Source organism: Arvicola amphibius, chromosome 7, assembly GCF_903992535.2.
Source record: "Arvicola amphibius chromosome 7, mArvAmp1.2, whole genome shotgun sequence".
Lineage (NCBI taxonomy): Eukaryota > Metazoa > Chordata > Mammalia > Rodentia > Cricetidae > Arvicola > Arvicola amphibius.
In genome coordinates, this window is record NC_052053.1 from 63,274,572 (window position 1) to 63,296,087 (window position 21,516).

Below are 21,516 nucleotides of genomic sequence, written 5' to 3' on the forward strand. Positions count from 1 at the left end.
GCAGAGTGCAGGAGCGAGCCGCGGTTTTGTCTGGTCCCGCGGAGCGGAGCGGCCCGTGAGGCCGGGCAAACAGCTCCTGGGCAGAGCAAAGCAGCAGGCCTGGCACAGTAAGGGATACTGCATTGCTCCGAATGGAGGCGTGGGAATAATAATAATGAAAAAATGCGTTCTCCGGCTCAATCAGCTGAATTAAAGTTGAGCCGGCTCTGCCTGCCTGTGAATTTTGAGCAGGAATCTGCCGACCGCAGCAGACTGTGGGGTACGGGTGGTTTCAGGTGGCTTGGCTGCCCGGGGTTTCGCCCCACGTTGGGAGCGCCAAATGTACCGGCTGCCGGTGGTCAGAGGGGTTAGGAAATAACCAAGATAGTCCTTTTATAATAAATCAGTTTTAATAAAAGGGGAAATAAGGGAACTTACAGAACCTAGGGTCCAGCGGAGCAGAAGGTACGCAGGGGAGAGCGAAAACGGGGCTCCTTCTGGCGCCCCGATCCTATTTAAGGGATATCCTACTCCGTTGGGGCAGCCACGCCCCTGAACGCAGGGATTGGGCCAGCTGCCCCAACAAAGACTAATATTAATTGCATCAATCTGAAGAATTTCAAACTAAGAAGTTTTAAATTTCTCATAACTATTTTTATTATGACAAACACTATAAATCAGACTGATAGGCTTTTCACAAAGAGGAGCAACTATCTCAGGCTTGAAATTTATTGAGTACTTATATCTTGTTTTACATCCTCAGTATTTTCACAGGGCTCAGAGAAGGAGCATTTCATACATTTTTTTCAGACAAGATTGTGATTTGGAACTCAGCATTCTTTTGCCTTTTATAGATGTTCTCTAACTCCTCCTCCTGCTGGACTGGGTCCTTATCTAACAAGTTCCCTGCTTATGCATATGCAAATAACCTGAGTCTATTATAGTAAATACAGGGATCTCCATACCCCAGAACAACATATGACCTGTGTCCTCTTATCATTTACTGAGAACACAGGTCTTCAATATGGGATGGAGCTGGACAATTCTCTTTCTTGTGTCTGTAACTACAGGTAAAGAGCTTTTCACTTCCAAACCTGAAGAAGGAACAGGGACTGAGGTGACAGTGATATACACTATGACTTTTTCTTCACAGGTGTCCACTCTCAGGTACAACTGCAGCAGTCTGGTCCTGAGCTTAGAAAACCTGGGTCCTCAGTGAAGCTGTCCTGCAAAGCTTCTGGCTACACCTTCACTGACTCCACTATTGAGTGGGTGAAGCAGAAGCCAGGACAGAGCCTGGAGTGGATTGGATATTTTTATCCTGAAAATGGTAATACTAAGAACAATCAGAAGTTCCAGGGCAAGGCAAAACTGACTGCAGACACATCCTCCAGCACAGCCTACATGGAGCTCAGCAGTCTGACATCTGAAGACTCTGCAGTCTATTATTGTACAAGACACAGTGTTGCAACCACATCCTGAGTGTGTCAGAAACCCTGGAGGAGCAGGAAGCTGTGTGAGACTGAGATGGCAGAGAAGATTGTCCTTGCTCCAAAACGATCACTCTAAGTGTCCCTTGATCACTTCACAGTCCTAGAGAGTCTTTTCCAGGTTTTCAAAAGGACCTCTAGGAATAATGTGATGCTAATTCAGAATGCCCTTAGAGTACACTATACCTTGACCTGCTGTTTACCAGTGATCACCTCCATTGACATGATTAATATTTAATAAAGTAGGACAAAATGATTGTGGCATTACATTATGATATAAATATATCTTAAATCTAAGGGAATGAAAGTTTTGCTGAAATATCTGGAATAAACTATAATATGGATTAGGCAAACATTTTGGGAAAATGTGTCCCTAGACTTCTCAGCTGATATCATAGTTATCCATAGTCCTGCTGATCACTGGTGTTGTCATGGACAGCAGTCCCCAATGTTCTGTGCTAGTGTCTTATTGGACCATAATAATCTCAATGGACCTTCTCACATCACATATAATTGTTGACCCTAAGGAGATTCAGGTGTCCCTTGAACCATTATAGGGTAAATCACATTAATGTATGTGATGAACTGATTCTCAGTTGGATGGAAGAGCTCTGTGTGCACAAGGACCAGGATGGAGCAAAGAATGCATTTCTTTAGACAGATTTAAGGCTCAGATATCACCACGTTGCTGCCTAAAACAGAATCTTCTTTCTGTTCTGTCTCAAATAGGATCAATTGTTGATCTAACAAATACCCTCCCTCATGAATATATAAATTACAGAGGTTCTAGTTGTAAATAATAGAGTTTTGGGTGTAAATAAAAAAATCTCCATAAGCTCTACAGCAGCACATTATTACCCTAGTCCCTGAGCACTCATGTTTTCAACATGGACTGGTGCTGGATCATGCTCTGCCTGGTGGCAGCAGCTACAGGTAAGTGAATCGTTAGTTTGTTTAAATGATTTTAGTTACTTTCACTCTTGTTCCTCTATCTCATGTTTTCCCTTTCTTGTTACACATCATTGTCTTCCTTTATATGTGACCAACTGCATTTAAGTTGAATTTCTTGACTGAATGGGGGAAGTAGATATCCTGAAAGTGTTACCAGATTGTACATGACTGAAGAAATGGAAGCCCATTTCCCAACATGCATAATAGAGTTTCTGATTGTATATAAAAGGATCTCCATTAGCTCTTTTCAACATGGACTGGTACTGGATCATGTTCGGCCGGGTGGAAGCAGCTACAGGTTCCTGAGGCGGGAAAAGAGGGTGAAGTGACAGTGACAGCCATTATTTCCTCTCCACAGGAGTCCATTATCAGCCTCATCTGCACAAGTCTCTGTCTGAATTGAGGGGTCTGGAGCTTCAGTAAAAGTGTCCTGCAAGGATTTTTACTCATGCCTTTCCCATTTCCAATATGAGTTGGGTGAAGCAGATGCTAGCATGTGGGCTTGAATGGACTGGAAATATACTCCCAACAATTGGTAGAATAAACTATAGGCAAAAAGTTTGAGGACAGAGCCACAGTGTATGCATACACCATGTTCAACACAGCCTACATGGAGTTCAACATCCTGACACTGTGGACTCTGTTATCTATTACTGTGCAAGACACAGAGTCACAGCACACATCTGAGGCATGTCAGAAACTCTGAAACAGCAAGAAGTTGCCTTGCTGCTGAGAAGACAGAGAAGCGTAACATGTAGACTTGCTCAAAATTATGGTTAACTGTTGAGGAAAGTAATACCAGGACTAAGATAGAATTCTAATGCATAGGAATTTTCCTAGTGACACTTCAAAAAGATTCAGAGAGAAGGAAGCTTCATATTACTAAAGATATATATCCCCATGTTGATATTAATATCAGTACAGGGTACTACCATAGCTGGGTCAATATCTTGGAGCAGAAGTGTTAGATCACCTAATAAATCACAGTCTAATTCTCAGGAGATGTCCAAAACTACTTTTCAATTACTATTAAAATAATTTCATCATTTCAGTTTTTTTATTCATGAGATTGTGAAGTAGGTTCAAAGATTAACCACTGATAACAGGTTCCACCCTCATAGTCATCCCAAGTCCCAATACCCTGCCTTGTACTCATATAGCATATTGCATTGCATTGAACCACAGAGACACAATAACCTGTTCTACAGTTTGGGGAATACATACTCAGTTTGAATGAATATCTAATCAAGGAGAATCATAGTGACACATGGCACTTTGATCTATGGGGCTTGTCAATGAGAAGGGTAGCTGAGAGCAGTAACCTGTTCTGCATGTTCTTCCATCACAGATTTCCCTTCCATGAGAAATCTGAATGCTGTGAATAGATGTTTATCATCCTAAAAATACCTTTTAACAAGTGTAAATATTCTTCTCCAATTCTAAGTTAGATCCTTGCAACTGTGTGCTAAATTAAAATTCTGCTATACTCATTGATTGGTGTCTTGTCCAATTATTCTGAGAGAGGCATCATCCATCAAAATATGGAAACAGAAGCAGACCCACTGAGAATTCTACAGAAGAGGTGGGGAAAGTATAGTAGGAGCCAGGGGGTCAAGGACACAATAGGAAAACTCAGAGAATCAACTAACCTGGTATCATAGGGATTCACAGAGCCTGAAGTGGCAACCAAAAAGCCTGCAAAGGAATGGGCTAGGTCCAGTGCATATATGATAGAACTGGGTATCTTGGTCCTCTTGTGTTATTCCTAACAGTGGGGACAGGGAATGTGTAATACTCTTTTACTCACTTGTCATACTGTGTCTCCTTGAACAGTCAAAGTACATGGGGGTGATTAATCTTACTGAAAGACCCAGGTCTGTCCTTATTTTGTGTATCACAAGCAGGAACAGCTAGAACTGGATTCACCCAAGCAGAGCCTGGCATTGAGAGAGACATTGACAATCATATAGGCATAATTTAATATCCATCTCTCAAATATCCAGTAAGCATCACCTAAGAACCAGAGCCATTTCTCCCTGCAGCTGAGCTCTGTAAGCACTGAAGTTGCAGGGATGCCGGTGCTCATGGCAGACAATGCCACTTCTGTGTGAGCCTTGACAAACCAACCTGCAGGGGATCTCAGAACCAGAAGGGGGCACAATGGTACCAAGAATCCCTAGTAAAAAGATGATGTTTGAGAGGAGGTTACTCTGTATTCTCTGTGGTGCCCTCACTTAAAATCTACTAGCTGATCTCCACCTGCTGTGATTGACATGTGATGTTTCCATGCTCAAGAACAGTAAAAATTATTTATTAAAATTTTCAGAGGTTTAAATTTTCTTGCTTATTTTACTCAGTTTTCATTTTTTGTTTATATATATATTAAAATAAATATTGATGCAATATATTATTACTGATTTCAATCTTCTAACTTTTTCTATATCCTTCCTTCTTCCCTACCATCCAGCTCTTTCTCTCTGCAGAAAGGAAACACATAAACAAAAAAGTTTAAAAATAGAATTAAAACAAGCAAAAATACAAAGAATACAGAAACACACACATAAACACCCAGAGAAAGAGAGATAGGGATAGAGAGAGTAAGAAAGAGAGAGAGAGAGAGAGAGAGAGAGAGAGAGAGAGAGAGAGAGAGAGAGAGAGAGAACAAAACTAAAGTACACCAAACTAAACCAAACAAGTTTAAGCAATTAAACTAAACCCTGGAACCATAGTACTAAGCAAAAACATATTAGATGAAAAAATGCAGTAAAAATTTATATGCTAGAAAATATCTACACACATACAATTGAGATCACTTTGTGTTGGCCATCTACTCCTGGATATGAATCCACTCTTAAGTGCAGTTAATATACCCAATGACACTCAATTACAGAAAACTAATTCTTCCTTCGCAAGCAAAAATTGCTGAAACTTCTTGCTTTGGGTTGAGAACTTGTGTCTATCAGTCTCCATCTCTCTCTCATCATTGGAAACACATTTGGAGTGAATCTTTGCAGGTATTGTGCATTCTTTCATAATCTCTGTAGGTTCACATATGCTTTAGTCGTGTTCTGTCTCTAAGATATTTTCCTTAGGACACATAATCTGCTCTGGCTCCTTCAATCTATTGAGTTTTTAATTTTTTCCAGTCTAACTATTGAGGTATTGGGGTTAACTAAGAACAATTTCAATACCTCATGTTGATTTTATAATTGTCGGTCCTCTCTGAACATTAACTCATATATTGTTATTCGAATTTGGCAGTTAGATGATAAATTAATAACTCATGTATTTGGAAAGCAGCAATGTTCACCCAGGAAGGTACCTCTGTTGAAAGGCTCACAGGTTAAAATAAAATTCAAAGTTCATCCTTGTACTTTCCACTCAGGTTTCTGCAATAACCCAGATAACCATAGATCATGATAAGAACAGACCACTGATTTAGCACTAACAGCTAAACTACAAATCTTATCTAGATATGTCAAGGTTTTTCTACAGTTTTTTAAATTCATTAGGTTTTCTGTAAATGTTCTCTCATCATGTTATTATCTTAACATAAAAAATATTGTCAACAAAGGAAAACTGCAAATTTAGATCAAGGCAGTTATTTACTGTTTACTATTTCAACGTCTACTGTTATTGAAACAACAAAGGTAATTTTTGTTTTCTTTATTGCATAGTACACTTTACTGTAAGCAATCTAACTTCCTTTTGTCATGCAACACACACTTCATGTTGTCTACATCTGTATTTTTTACTTCTGCTGCAAGATCCTATATTTACACATAGCTTTATAATCACCCCTAATTTTGGTTTGCCTCACACCAATTCCTGATTTCTCAGTTCCCAAGTGCCACTTCATGCTTGAGACTTTATTTCTCCAGGCTTCCCCTCTGATTTTCATTTTTTCCTGATTTATTATATTTCTCCATTAATACCTCAGGCCGTAATGACACATTTCTAGTCATTTGGCTTCTACAAATGAAACCCACAAAGCAAGTATTAAAATTACAGAATCACATTGATGAGAGACCATGAAGCATTTGTCTTCATGAATGAGGGTGACCTCATTCAGCACATTTATTCCAGTTTAAATTACTGACTTGTATAGTTCATGAATCTTGTTTTTCTACTGAGTAATGTGCCCCAACTTTCATTATCTATTTGTCCTTTGTTGGAAATCTAGGTTGATTCCATTTCTCCTCTGTTGTGAATACGGTAGCAATAAATATTGATGTGCAGGTGTCTTTATGGTAAGATGTAGAGGCTCTTGAGTATATACATGGAGGGATAATGTAGACTACAGAATAGTTTTATTTAGTATTTTTGAAGAAATTTCCAAAGTCAGGACAGTAGTGTATACTGTCATCAACAGTGTATGAGGATCACCCTTTCTCCACAACCATGTATGTATTTTTTATCATTTATTTTCTTGTTCATAGTCATTCTAACTGAGGTAAAAATGTAACATTGAAGGTATTATGAACTGCATTTCACCGTGAGATAAGGACTGTATCACTGTACGCTATAGAGAAACCAACCAGAAACTGAATGTGAAATTTTCCCTTCAGCTACCTTCCCTAATGTGGGAAGGTGTTATTCAGTCTGTATTGGGAGAAAGGACATCAATGATCATATAACGTACCAGAGCTTGTAGTCTTCAATAACAGCTTTCCAGTAAGATATACCCACTAGTGCCTGAGATTTATGTGATGATCAACTTTAATCTAATTATGTTCTTTGAGTAAATCATTGTAAATATTCATCCCAGGTAAACATGTTCAAAAGCTCGTGGGTTGTGGTGACATAGGCCCTAGTAGACACTACCCAAGTTTCATTGCTAACAGTCATGTTGTCAAATTGCAATATAAATATTTATTTTTACAACCAATATTTTAGTACTGCTCTCAGCTATGATCACAACAACTTCTATGTGCAGTGGGTAATAATTAATGTAAGCATTCATACCTGGTTAAAGTGCTAAGAATGGAAGACTGAGTACTCATCCTCAGATGAGCCCTCTGTATCCACTTTGAACCAAAAACTCAGGGACCTTTACTAAAAAGATGTGATCAAATTTGAGAACCAAAATGTGGGGTGCTGTCATGAAATGTTGTCTTCAGGACCTGACATAGCTACTATACATATGCACTCTCAGCATCTACAGTTACCAACACATGATCTCAACAAATCAAGCAAGTCAACATTATAGTATGACAGTCTGTGAAGTGACTGAATGAGTAAAGATTCCTAATTGTAAGCTTGGCAATATTGTTTGAATTGCTTTGTATCTACTTGGTAGAAATGAGAATTGAATTTCCTAAGTTGTTCTTATGGCTATCTTGGTTTATTTTTGCCTTACTTTCATCATTGAACACAATGTAACAATTTAAAAAAGTAATAAATGGCTCTGTGTCCCCTATTTCTAGAAATATTTGATAGGATTAGCTTCATAGATTGTATAGATTTTCCATTGTACCAGTTTTTCTGAATAGAATCCCTTCTGTAACCATGCAAGGTCTAAAGTGGAGGTGTTAAGACAGCAAACTAGCCACAAAACCATTGACACTGGAAACGAGGTCTGTCTAATTCTTTGCCCTACTTGTTGGACACTTTTCTTTCTACTGGGTTGATTTATCCAGGCTGATGTTATGGTACTTGCCTGGTCTTATTGTAGCTTCCTATGCCATATTTTATGGATGTTCCTGGAATGTCTGAAATTTTCTGTGTAGAGACAGAACAGGATGCATATGTGGGAGACACAAGGATGGGTGAGAGAGAAGAATAACACCAAACTTTGATTGGAATGTACTTTATGAGAAACCAATTAAAAATTTGAAGAAATATTGCAACATGATAGGCAGGGATTCTTCATTGGCCAACTGCAAGTTTTGACTCTATTGGTATTGGATGACTGTTGAGAAAAGTACAATCACTTTTGGTAAGGTCTGTAGGGGCTCCTTCCTCACCTTCTTTACTATGGAATGACATCTATTTTTATATACATAACAGAGTTTGGACTTACTCTGCCATTATGAAACAAAACAAAGATGTATTTTAAGGTCCCAAAGAATTCAGAGGAACATAGTTGGGGATAGACATGATCACAATATAATTTATACATGAAGGAAAATTTTATAGAATAAGCACAATTATTTTGAAAAATTAAGATAACAATTTTATATATGTTTAGAGTTTTTATACTTGCTCATTTTACACTGTGCTTATTCCCCCTACAACTCCTACCCTTCATTTTATTGATATTCCTGTTTTTGCTATATTCTGCTAGACAGTTTCATTTTTAAGTTGTTAGATATTTGCATTAATAGTTCTGTGTACTTATTCAATATATAAAAACTTCTTAGAGTTTCATATAGTATCTGAATTTCAGACAATTTTAATGAATACAGTTATCTCCAGTAACATTGATTTTCCTAAAGATGATACAAGTTCCTTATTCTTTCAGATGACCTGTGCCTGTTGTGTAACACATACAGCCATGTCTTCTTGGTGCAATCTTCTGCTGACGGACATGAAATTTATTTCCATAACTTATGATAGATAATGCTGTATTAAACATTAATGTGTAAATATTTTGAGCTGTGTTTCTTTAGATCATTACAGTGGGTTTTTCTATAAAACCTTCTGGTATGGCAAATATTAATCATTTGAAATGAGGCTATAATTTCTCAAAATTTAGCAAGTTTTTAAACTTCATCACAACCTCCTTCTGTAACTTAAAAAGACAAGCTTGTCACAAAGTGGAGAATATGCCTCAGGCCAGAAGTCTACTAAGAGCTTAGGTCTTTTTGTTACACCCACAGCATCTGCAGAGCTGAGGGAATGACATGAGATGCATTTCCTCAGACAGGATTAGGACTTGAATTTCATCATCCTCTTGCTTGACTCAGGTATCCTCCACCACTTTCTCAAACTGAACTAGGTGCTTATTTAAGAAGTCTCCTGTTCTTGAATAAGCAAATTTCCTGAGTCTATGGTGGTAAATACCAGAATGTCCACACCCAACAACAACATATGATCAGTGTCTTCTCCACAGTCACTGAGCACACAAGGCCCACACCATGGGATGGAGCTGTATCATTCTCTTCCTTGTGTCAGTAACTACAGGTAAGGAATTTCTAATTCCAAACCTGAGAAGACAGGGACTGAAGTGACAAGGTCTCTGACAATCTACTCTATTTCTTCACAGGTGTCCACTCCCAAATGCAGCTGCATCAGTCAGGTCCTGAACTGGGGAAACCTGGGACCTCAGTGAAGTTGTCCTGCAAGACTTCAGGCTTCACCTTCACTAGCAACTATGTTAGCTGGGTGAAGCAGAGGCCTGGACAGGGCCTGGAGTGGATTGGATGGATTTATCCTGGAAGTGGTAATACTAAGTACAATGAGAAGTTCCAGGGCAAGGCCACACTGACTGCAGACACATCCTCCAGCACAGCCTACATGGAGCTCAGCAGTCTGACATCTGAAGACTCTGCAGTCTACTTCTGTGCAAGACACAGTGTTGCAACCACATCCTGAGTGTGTCAGAAACCCCCTGAGGAGAAGGAAGCTGCCCTGGGACTGACATGACAAAGAAGATGAGCCTTAAGACATTCACAGAAACAAACATTATGAATGTTGCTTTTCCTCTCACTTTTTTGTAACAACTTTTCAAAATTATATCTGTGAATGAAGGGATGCTGATTTAGGATGACTAAATACCTTAATTTCACAAACTCTTCACATATGACCACGTTTATTGAAATGTTTCTCCATTAATTAAACAATAAAAAGTGATAATTGTGATTATGAAGTATGGTAAAACAATATCCATCTCTGGATAATAAGAGAATGGGATATTTTGGAGGTAGTTTTTAATAAACTGAAATATAAATTTGAGCAATAAATTCCAAAAAATAACTGCTGGAGAAACAAAAGTCCTTCAAATGTTACATGACTTTAGGTTTAGAGTTAACTCTAGCTGTGTGGTCCTGCAGAAGTTCTAGTCTCTTAGAATGTTAGATATGTGTCAAAATGCACTGCATATGAATATACTTCCTGTAAGTTAGTAAAGAGTATGATTAAATTATTTTTCACAAAATCATTAATCAAATCAATGTATGTACATGTTAATTGAGGTAGGTTCTGAGATCATACATTATTGTCTGGTCCCATTTTACTTCTTTCTCCATCTCAGAAATCTACACCACTGTCTCAAACCTTTCTAGAACATAGAACTATACTGATAAGTCATCACCTCTCAAAAGCCATTGGATATCAACCTGATAGTCACCTTTGTTCTACCATGCATTTTAATTTTTGAATGGTTGAGTACTTGTGAATATCATCACAAAATTGTGCTGTCTATCAACTCACTTCATCTTCAGTGTTCACTGCTACAGCTATATCCAACAACACCAAAGAAAAGACTGGCTTTCATGGATATCTGGAAGTCAACTGAGGCACAGCTCAATATTCATCCTTGAAACATCTACTCAATATCACCTTATACTGAAGCAAGCAGAGACAGCCATAATTTGTTCACAGAGTGAGCCTGTCAGAGATTTTCAGGTGAAGGGAGGAATCTATGTCCATAGATAAAGCAGAATCATTCCAACTACCCTATAAATGTGCCTGAATTTGTCCCCAATCATATTCTGTGTCATTATAAGGAAGAGCAGTCACAGAAATTAATTTAAAGGTTGAATGACACCAAACACTAAGTCTAAGATTAATATTGTTCAGCTGACTTCGTGTAAAAGAGAAGCTTCTTCCAAGGCATTGATATGATCCTGAAGGCCCGTCTTCTAGATTTATAGGAATTTTCAAACAACAAATTTTATGAGTCAATTAACATCCTCTGTAGTATGAACCTGTTATACTAAGGAAGTTGTATATACAACAATTCTTACAGTAGTAATGTGTATAATAATGCCCAAATAAAACAGTGTTAAGTCATTTAGGCCTACTAAGAACATTAGTAATTTCTTTTATAACACATGTTAAATAGGTTCATCCATATGTCCTAGGTTAAGAATTTGATTCTGTAAACTTTTTGTTGATAATAAATGAATGGCAAGGTACAATTTATCATCTCCCTACTTCATGCTGAAATTAGGGCATTGTAGTTGGGAGCCCAAAAACAGCAATATTGGCCAAGTCCAGTAAGTGCAAGTTGTTCATGGTTTGTGCTCTGTAGGACCATCTGAGACTAGGGTTGTGTAGCCTGTGAGGCTGGACCAGGATATAGATTCTGAGCAAACAGCTAAAGTTGATGTTGGATTTGCTGGAATTATCTGTGGTTGATTTGAAACCTGTTGTTCAGATAGATTAGGGACAGAAGTATAGTTAAAAAATTATGGTGGGGTCATAGTCTTGGTAGATAGGAAAACAGATTTTCAATATTAAGAGAGAGAGAGGTGAGAGAGAGAGAGAGAGAGAGAGAGAGAGAGAGAGAGAGAGAGAGAGAGAGAGAGAGAGACCCATTAAGAAAATAGGCTGGTGGGAAACAAATCACAGCACAGTTTGGTTGTACTTTTCTTAAGTTTATCTCGACCTGTAGGTATTGTTGAATCACAGTGACCTTTAGGAGCCTATAAGAACCTTCATAAAGAGACAAAAAACATCAATAATATTTTTATTATTTGTGGTCATTTTAATAGTGGTGATATTTTGTCAGAATCAGAATAATGGTTTGTTAGATTTTATTAATTTCTGTCAAAATTAAGAACCTTTGGAGTCCCAATGTAACAGCAGAATAACAATAAAAAATCTGGAACATGTTTCTTGCTTATATACCTTAAAACACTTCTGTATCATTACTTAAACCTTCTCATCCTCAAATTTTCATAATTGTTTTTATCTATCTTAATAGCTTGCATTTTACATATCCTAAGTTATTTTCTTTCTTCCCAAAACATTTTTATCTAAGCCTTTGTATATCCCCAACCTTAAATCTATACATTTTCATCTCATAAAAAACTTCCCGCAAATTTTTTTTATTTGAAAAAAGGATTTATTGTCCTACAAAAAGCCCATAGCAGATGAATCAAGCAAAGAAGCAAACTCATGAAGACATGCCTACTAATTTGGTTTAAATGTCCTACTATAGCATATTTCATTACACAAAAATTACTGAAATTTTAAGAAATAACAATTTTTGTAGGATACTGTTAATTATGTTGTAACATTCTACAACCAACAGATTGACAGTACATTTTGTGAACCCTCTTTAAGAAAATTAATGCTAAACAAGCCAAATAAAAATATTTTCCTTTGTCAAATGTAGTCTCAAATTGTTTTTAATAGATCCATGATATTGTTTTGTTTTGTTTTCTCAAGACAGTGTCTCTCTGTGTGGCCCTGGCTGTCCTAGAACTCACTCTGTACATCAGGCTGGCCTCAAACTCAGAGAGATCTACCTGCCTCTGCCTCCCGAGTGCTGGGATCAAAGGTGTGTGCCATCCCCGCCTGGGTCAGACCCTTGAATTTTTAAATTTTAAAAATTCTTGATTTAAAAAAATTAAACAACACTTTCCTTTACTTGCCAAATAAGAGATAGTCATTCTCCAAACTTGCTATAATATCTAAGCAAGTTTTGCTTTATAAAGTTCTTTATTAACATCCTCCTCTCTTTCTGTGCACAGGTAGACTCAGTAATTCTAACACCCCAACATGACATTTCAAATGCTACATTGTTAGAACTTGGGTGGGGGGGAGGCTGAGTCTCTGAAGTGCAGGCAAACATAAAGATGGAAATTCCAATTCCCAGAACCAATGTGAGAAAACAGGAACAATGGCACACACCCATAATGCAGCACTTGAAAGTAGAGGCAGGAGGGTCTCTAAGGCAAGCTGGTTAGCCAATCTAGTTGAATTGGTGAGTTCCAGTTCCTGGTTCTGAGAGAAATTCTAAAAAAAGTAAAGTGGAGAGCAACTGAGGGAAGACACCTGACATCAACTTCTGGCCTCCAGACATATGTGCACCTTGTATCCACATGAACATGCACACACAGATGCACACTCAAAAATAAATGAATAAATAAAATATTATTCTCTTTAGTGTTACTAGAAGATGAACAAGAAATATTTATATGTGCTCCTATGCCAGGGTGAGGCCTGTGTGGATCTTGGGCACCTTTTAGTTGAGAGAAAATATTCTAAAGGACATGGGAGGAATCGACACAGTATTGACCTAGCACCTGCAACTAGACTCAGCATCATTAACTGGAAGGAAATCTGTGTTTATAAAAATAAATGCCAAAACCCAAGTTATTTCTTGAGATCTGACTTTTTTCTCCTGGTTTACTCTAGGGATTGGAGAAAGGAGTGCCCATGCCAGTTTTTAGAGGAACAATCCCTAACCCAGTGACCATGATCTGTCTTCCTCTGTTCTTCATTAACTATAGCCTCTGCATCTGATGTACACCTTGGCCAAGGCACATGAGTACGGTGCTTGCCAGTCAAGGGTCTTGGCCAGGTGACTGATTTGCTGAATCTCGTTTGTCAAGCTAATCCCAGTTTTTCAGTTTTTGGAGAACTGCTGGTGTAGTATTTTATCATTGTTCCTCTGTCTGACATTTCTTCTACAAGCTTATGTTTGCCTGGTCATCTTAAGATGGGCAGAACACCTAAAATAGGCAGAAGATTTCAAAAACATTTCCCGTTTCCCAAATGTCTATCTGTTGTACATTTTTTTTCTCATGGTTTATTTTTTTATATTTAAAAATTTCCATCTCCTTCCCTCCTCCTCCCCCTTCCCTCCCCTCCTGCTCCCCCTTCCCTCCCCTCCCCTCCACCCATACCTCCCCTCCCTCCCTCTCAAGGCCAAGGAGCCATCAGTGTTCCCTACTCTATGCTAAGACCAAGGTCCTCCCAACTCCCCCCAGGTCCAGGAAGGTGATCGACCAAGCTGAGAAGGCTCCCACAGAGCCCGTCCATGCAGAAGAATCAGAGCCCAGCGCCATTGTCCTTTGCTTCTCAGTCAGCCCCCGCTGTTGGCCACATTCAGAGAGACGGGTTTGGTCGCATGATCCATCAGTCCCTTTCCAACTGGAGTTGGTGATCTCCTATTAGTTCTGTCCCACCATCTCCATGAGTGAACGCACCCCTCACGTTCCTGACTTTCTTTCTCATGTTCTCTCTCCTTCTGCTCCTCATCAGGACCTTGGGAGCTCAGTCCAGTGCTCCAATGTGGGGCTCAGGCATTTTCTTCATCTATGGCCAGATGGAGGTTCCCTCACGGTCCTGACTTTCTTTCTCATGTTCTCTCTCCTTCTGCTCCTCATCAGGACCTTGGGAGCTCAGTCCGGTGCTCCAATGTGGGGCTCTGTCATTTTCTTCATCTATCGTCAGGTGGAGGTTCTATGGTGATATGCAAGAAATTCATCAGTATGGCTATAGGAACTGGCCTTTTCAGGCTCCCTCTCCTCAGCTTCCCAAGGAACTAACTGGGGGCATCTACCTGGAAACCTGGGAACCCCTCTAGGGTCAAGTCTCTTGACAATCCTCAGGTGGCTCCTTAAATTAAGATATATGCTTCCCTGCTCCCATATCCACCCTTCCTGTATCCCAAGCATCCCATTCCTCAGAGCTCCCCCCATTCTCCCCTTCACACTTTTCTCTCCCCATCTTCCCTTGGCCCAGTCTCGCCCAACCCTCAAGTTCCCAATTTTGCCTGGCGATCGTGTCTGCTTCCAATATCCAGGAGGATTACTATATCTTTTATTGGGAGTTCACCTTCTTATTATCTTCTCAAAGATCACAAATTTATAGGCTCGATGTCCTTTAATTATGGCTAGAAACCGATTATGAGTAAGTACATCCCATGTTCATCTTTTTGGGTCTGGGTTACCTCACTCAGAATAGTGTTTTCTATTTCCATCCATTTGCCTGCAAAATTCAAAATGTCATTGTTTTTTACCGCTGAGTAGTATTCTAGCATGTATATATTCCACAGTTTCTTCATCCATTCTTCCACTGAAGGGCATCTAGGTTGTTTCAAGGATCTGGCTATTACAAATAATGCTGGTATGAACATAGATGAGCATATGCTTTTGTAGTATGATTGGGCATCTCTTGGGTAGATTCCCAATAGTGGAATTGCTGGGTCCTGGGGTAGGTTGATCCCGAATTTCCTGAGAAACCGCCACACTGCTTTCCAAAGTGGTTGCACAAGTGTGCGTTCCCACCAGCAAAGGATGAGTGTACCCGTTACCCCACAACCTCTCCAGCAAAGACTATGATTGGTGTTTTGGATTTTAGCCAATCTGACAGGTGTAAGATGATATCTCAAAGTTGTTTTGATTTGCATTTCCCTGATAGCTAGGGAGGTTGAGCATGACCTTAATTGTCTTTTGGCCATTTGAACTTCTTCTGTTGAGAATTCTCTGTTCAGTTCAGCGCCCCATTTTTTAATTGGGTTAATTGACATTTTACCGTCTAGTCTCTTGAGTTCCTTATATATTTTACAGATCAGACCTTTGTCAGTTGCAGGGTTGGTGAAGATCTTTTCCCAGTTAGTAGGCTGCCTTTGTGTCTTAGTGACAATGTCCTTTGCTTTACAGAAGCTGCTCAACTTCAGGAGGTTCCATTTACTCAATATTGCCCTTAATGTCTGTGCAGCTGGGGTTATGCGTAGGAAACAGTTCCCTGTGCCCATTTGTTGTAGAGTACTTCCTACTTTCTCCTCTATCAAGCTCAATGTGTTCAGATTAATATTGAGGCCTTTAATCCATTTAGACTTGAGTTTTGTGCATGGTGATAGATATGGATCTACTTTCATTCTTCTACAGGTTGACATCCAGTTATGCCAGCACCATTTGTTGAAGATGCCCTCTTTCTTCCATTGTGTACTTTTGGCTTCTTTATCAAAAATCAGGTGTTCGTAGGTTTGTGGTTTAAGATCCGGGTCTTCTATACGATTCCATTGGTCAACTTCTCTGTTTTTATGCCAATACCAAGCTGTTTTCAATACTGTAGCTCTGTAATAGAGTTTGAAGTCAGGGATGGTAATGCCTCCAGAAGTACCTTTATTGTATAAGATTCTTTGGCTATCCTGGGTTTCTTGTTTCTCCATATAAAATTGATTATTGTCCTCTCAATCTCTGTGAAGAATTTTAATGGGACCTTGATTGGGATTGCATTGAATCTATAGATTGCTTTTGGTAGAATTGCCATTTTTACTATGTTGATCCTCCCAATCCACGAGCAAGGGAGATCCTTCCATTTTCTGGTATCCTCTTCAATTTCTTTCTTCAAAGACTTAAAGTTCTTGTCAAATAAATCCTTCACTTCCTTGGTTAGAGATAGTCGCAGATATCTTATGCTATTTGTGGCTATTGTGAAAGGTGATACTTCTCTGATTTCCCTCTCTGCTTCCTTATTCTTTGTGTATAGGAGGGTGACTGATTTTTTGGAGTTGATCTTGTAACCTGCCACGTTACTGAAGGAGTTTATCAGCTGTAGGAGTTCTTTGGTGGAGTTTTTGGGGTCGCTTATGTATACTATCATATCATCTGCAAATAATGAAAGTTTAACTTCGTCCTTTCCAAATTGAATCCCCTTGATTCCCTTATGTTGTCTTATTGCTATTGCTAGAACTTCAAGCACTATATTGAAGAGATAAGGAGAGAGTGGACAGCCTTGTCGTGTTCCTGAATTTAGTGGGATAGCCTTGAGTTTCTCTCCATTTAATTTGATGTTAGCTGTCAGCTTGCTGTAAATAGCTTTTATTATATTTAGGAATGACCCTTTTATCCCTAATCTCTCCAAGACCTTTATCATAAAAGGGTGCTGAATTTTGTCAAATGCTTTTTCAGCATCTAATGAGATAACCATATGGTTTTTTTCCTTCAGTTTATTTATATGATGGATTACATTGATAGATTTTCATATGTTGAACCAGCCCTGCATCTCTGGGATGAAGCCTACTTGATCGTAATGGATAATTTTTCTAATGTGTTCTTGGATTCTGTTTGCCAGTATTTTATTGAGAATTTTTGCGTCAATGTTCATGAGTGAGATTGGCCTGTAATTCTCTTTCTTGGTTGAGTCTTTGTGTGGTTTAGGTATCAGGGTAACTGTAGCTTCATAGAAGGAATTTGGCAGTGACTCTTGTGTTTCTATATTATGAAATACCTTAAGGAGTATAGGTATTAGGTCTTCTTGGAAGTTCTGGTAGAATTCCGCATTGAAACCATCTGGTCCTGGGCTCTTTTTGGTAGGGAGGTTTCTGATAACAGTTTCTAATTCTTTGCGACTAACAGGACGATTTAGAGCATTTACCTGGTCCTGGTTTAACTTTGGTATATGGTATTTATCTAAAAAACTGTCCATTTCTTTTACATTTTCCAATTTTGTGGCATACAGGCTTTTGTAGTTAGATCTAATGATTCTCTGAATTTCCTCTGTGTCTGTGGTTATGTCCCCCTTTTCATTTCTGATCTTATTAATTTGTGTGTTCTCCCTCTGCCGTTTGATTAGTTTGGCTAAGGGTTTGTCAATCTTGTTAATTTTCTCCAAGAACCAGCTTCTTGTTTCATTGATTCTTTGGATTGTTTTCTGTGTTTCTATTTTGTTGATTTCTGCCCTCAGTTTGATTATTTCCAGTCTTCTACTTCTCCTAGGTGAGTCTGCTTTTTTTTTTCCAGAGCTTTCAGGTGTGCTGTTAAGTCACCAATGAGTGCTTTCTCCGTTTTCTTTAAGTGGGCACTTAGTGCTATGAACTTTCCTCTTAGCACTGCTTTCATTGTGTCCCATAGGTTTGAGTATGTTGTGTCTTTGTTTTCATTAAATTCAAGAAAGACTTTAATTTCTTTCTTTATTTCTTCCTTGACCCAGGTGTGGATCAGTAGTTGACTGTTCAGTTTCCATGAGTTTGTGGGCTTTCTGGGGGTAGCATTGTTGTTGAATTCTAAATTTAATCCATGGTGATCTGATAAGACACAGTTGGTTACTAATATTTTTTTGTAACTGTGGAAGTTTGCTTTGTTACCAAGTATATGGTCAATTTTCGAAAAGGGTCCATGAGCCGCAGAGAAGAAGGTATATTCTTTCCTATTTGGGTGGAATGTTCTATAGATGTCTGTTAAGTCCATTTGGTTCATTACCTCCATTAAGTCTTTCAATTCTCTGTTAGGTTTCTGTCTGATTGACCTGTCCATTGGTGAGAGAAGAGTGTTAAAGTCTCCAACTATTAGTGTGTGTGGTTTGATGGCTGCCTTGAGTTCTAGAAGTGTTTCTTTTACATAAGTGGGAGCTTTTATATTAGGATGCCATTAGGATCTACTCTGTGCAGACTTGCCATACTTTCTAGTCTCTGTGACTTCATATATGCATCATTCCTCCAGGATCTAGAAGACATTCTTTCCTTTGAGACTACACCACTTCTAGCTCTTAAGATTTATTCACATTTTAAATTCTTTCTCAGAAATAATGTCTAACTATTGAGCTACTGTAGGCAAATAAGAACATTGGCAATATCTCCTACCTGTGGTGTCCCCCTAATCATTAAATTATAGAGAGCTGTCTATGTCCAATACAGAGGTGTTCAATTAATATCTTGTGGGATCAGAACAGTTCACCCGTGCAGATATGTGAGTTCAAGTACTCATTAGTTAATGAGAAACCAATCTTGAACTGAACAAGAAATTCTGCCTGATGGTCAATTTTCCTAGTGCAGGAAGCTGCCTGAAGGAAGAGAAAAGACATCAATGATTATACAATGAAGCAGACTTCATGGTATAAAATCTCATTCATGAGCTGTCTAACTCATATTTCTGGAAGCATATATCTCTTAAATCCATAGAACGTGATCAGAAAACCATAGAAATGTAGAAGGAGCAGCGGGACTGTGTTCCGCCACCTGGCTAGCTTTATACCTGAAATAATTACACGGAAACTGTATTCTTTTAAAACATTGTCTGTACCATAGTTTTAGCCTCTTATTGGCTAATTTTTACATCTTTCTTTAACCAATATTTAGTAATCTGTGTAGCACCACGAGGTGTGGCTTACCAGGAGAGATCTCAACCTGCATCCATCTCAGAGAGGAGAAGCATGGAGACTGTATATGGCGACTGCCTGAAGCGTCTCCCCAACTCTGCTTCCTTTTTCCCACAATTCTCTTCTGTCTACTCCGCCTACCTAATTTTTTGTCTCTTAAAGGGCCAAGGCAGTATCTTTATTAATAATGAAAGTAACACATAGACACTCCTCCATCATAGTAACAATGCTAATAATGAAATGACAAGTTTATCTACATCTCACTAGTTTTCATACAATTTTCTTAAAAATATTATTTTTGATAACAATGGTGTATCAGCAAATAAATAAAACCACAACAAAATATGAACACAAATTCCTTACCACAACACATAGAAAATCTTAGGAGTAAAAGTAGGCACCTAGGAAATGTTCAGTATTTTCTGACTTTTTTTTGTTATGAAAATAACATAATTTACATTTCTCTTATTCCATAGTTCACTTTCCTTTACTTTCATGTTCTTGGTTTGTTATGTCATGCCACATGCATTCTGTATCCTTTACATTTATATGTTTGAATATGTTTCAGGATCCTCATTTTAATATTATTTTCTTACAATATGAATTGTGTTTCTCTTACACCAACACTTAACATCTCCATTTTGAAACAACTTCATGTTTGAAATTCTGTTTCCTGTGATTTCCTGACCTCCTTTAATTTTATCTCTATTTTATTATATCCTTGACCTTAATTACTCAAACCCCAAAGGCCGATTTTTAGTTTCTTGGTATATGTAAATTTAACATACAAACATAATATTTACATCTTGCAATCACATATAAGTGAGAACATGTAGTATTTGTCTTTATGGTCTAGGGTGACCTCACTCCGCATATTTTTTTTAGTTCCATCTCCTTATCAATAGATTTCTTAGTTCATATTTTACTACTGCTTATTATTCCATTGTTTATAAACAAACATTTTCATTATATATTTGTCCTTTGTTGGAAATATAGGTTTGTTCCATCTACCAGCTGCTGTGAATAGAACACCAATAAACATGGACACAGAACTGACTCTTTAATAAGATATAAAGTCATTGAGCACATTCTTGGGAGGGATATGACTAGGACACAGCGTAGTTTTATTCATTAATTTTTGTGAAAATCTACAAACTGAGTTCCCATGTAATTACACTAATTTATTCTTATGTCAACCTGTAAAGAATCTTTCTCCAGTTCATGCCTGCATTTGCTATACTTTGTTATCTTTCTTATAATAATTCTGAGATTAAAAAAAATATATATAAATGTATATATATATATATATATATATATCAGTTTTCTAAGAAACTGCAACACTGATTTGAAAAGCAGTTGTTCAAGTTTGATTTCCCACCAGCAATGGATGAGTTTTTTTCTTTAATCCACATCCTCTTCAGTATAAGCTATTATTAGTGTTTTTGATCTTAGCCATTCTGAGAGGTGTAAGATGGTATCTCAGAATAGTTTTGATTTGCATTTCCCTGAAAGCTAAAGATGTTGATCATTTCCTTAAGTATCTTCTGGCTATTAGAGATTCTTCTGTTGAGAATTCTTTGTTTAGTTCAGTACCCCATTTTTAAATGGTTTATTTAGAATTTTAATGTATAATTTATTGAGTTCTTTATATATTTTGGATATTAGTTCTTTGTATGATTTTGGATTGGTGAAGACCTTTTCCCATTCATTAGGCTGCATTTTTGTTTTATTGACCATGTCTCTGCTTTACAGAAGTTTCTCAGTTTCAAGAGGTCCCATTTATTTACTGTTGCTACCAGTGTCTGTTCTATTGGGGTTATATTTAGAAAGTGGTTCAGTTATGTTCATATAGCATTATTTTTTAACAGCAAGAAACTGGAAACAACCTAGATGCCCCTCAATCAAAGTCTGGATAAAGAAAATGCGACACATTTACACACTACTCAGTGGTAAAAAAAACACAATGATATCTTAAATATTGCATGTAAATGAATGGATTTACAAACACTATTCTGAGTGAGGTAACCCAGACCCCAAAAACTGAATATGGTTTGTACTCACTCATAAGTGGATATTAGCTATAATCAAATAACAT

The 21,516-nt window shown here is 38.0% G+C and overlaps 2 gene segments (V, D, J or C); both read left to right on the plus strand.

Annotated features, from left to right (window-relative positions):
* The first annotated feature begins 975 nt into the window (after positions 1-975).
* Positions 976-1,461, plus strand: LOC119818416. The segment is given in 2 exon segments: positions 976-1,049; positions 1,133-1,461. Coding segments are annotated over 2 exon segments (375 nt in total).
* An 895-nt stretch (positions 1,462-2,356) lies between these two features.
* LOC121677252 lies at positions 2,357-9,956 on the plus strand. The segment is given in 2 exon segments: positions 2,357-2,402; positions 9,628-9,956. Coding segments are annotated over 2 exon segments (375 nt in total).
* Positions 9,957-21,516: the final 11,560 nt, after the last annotated feature.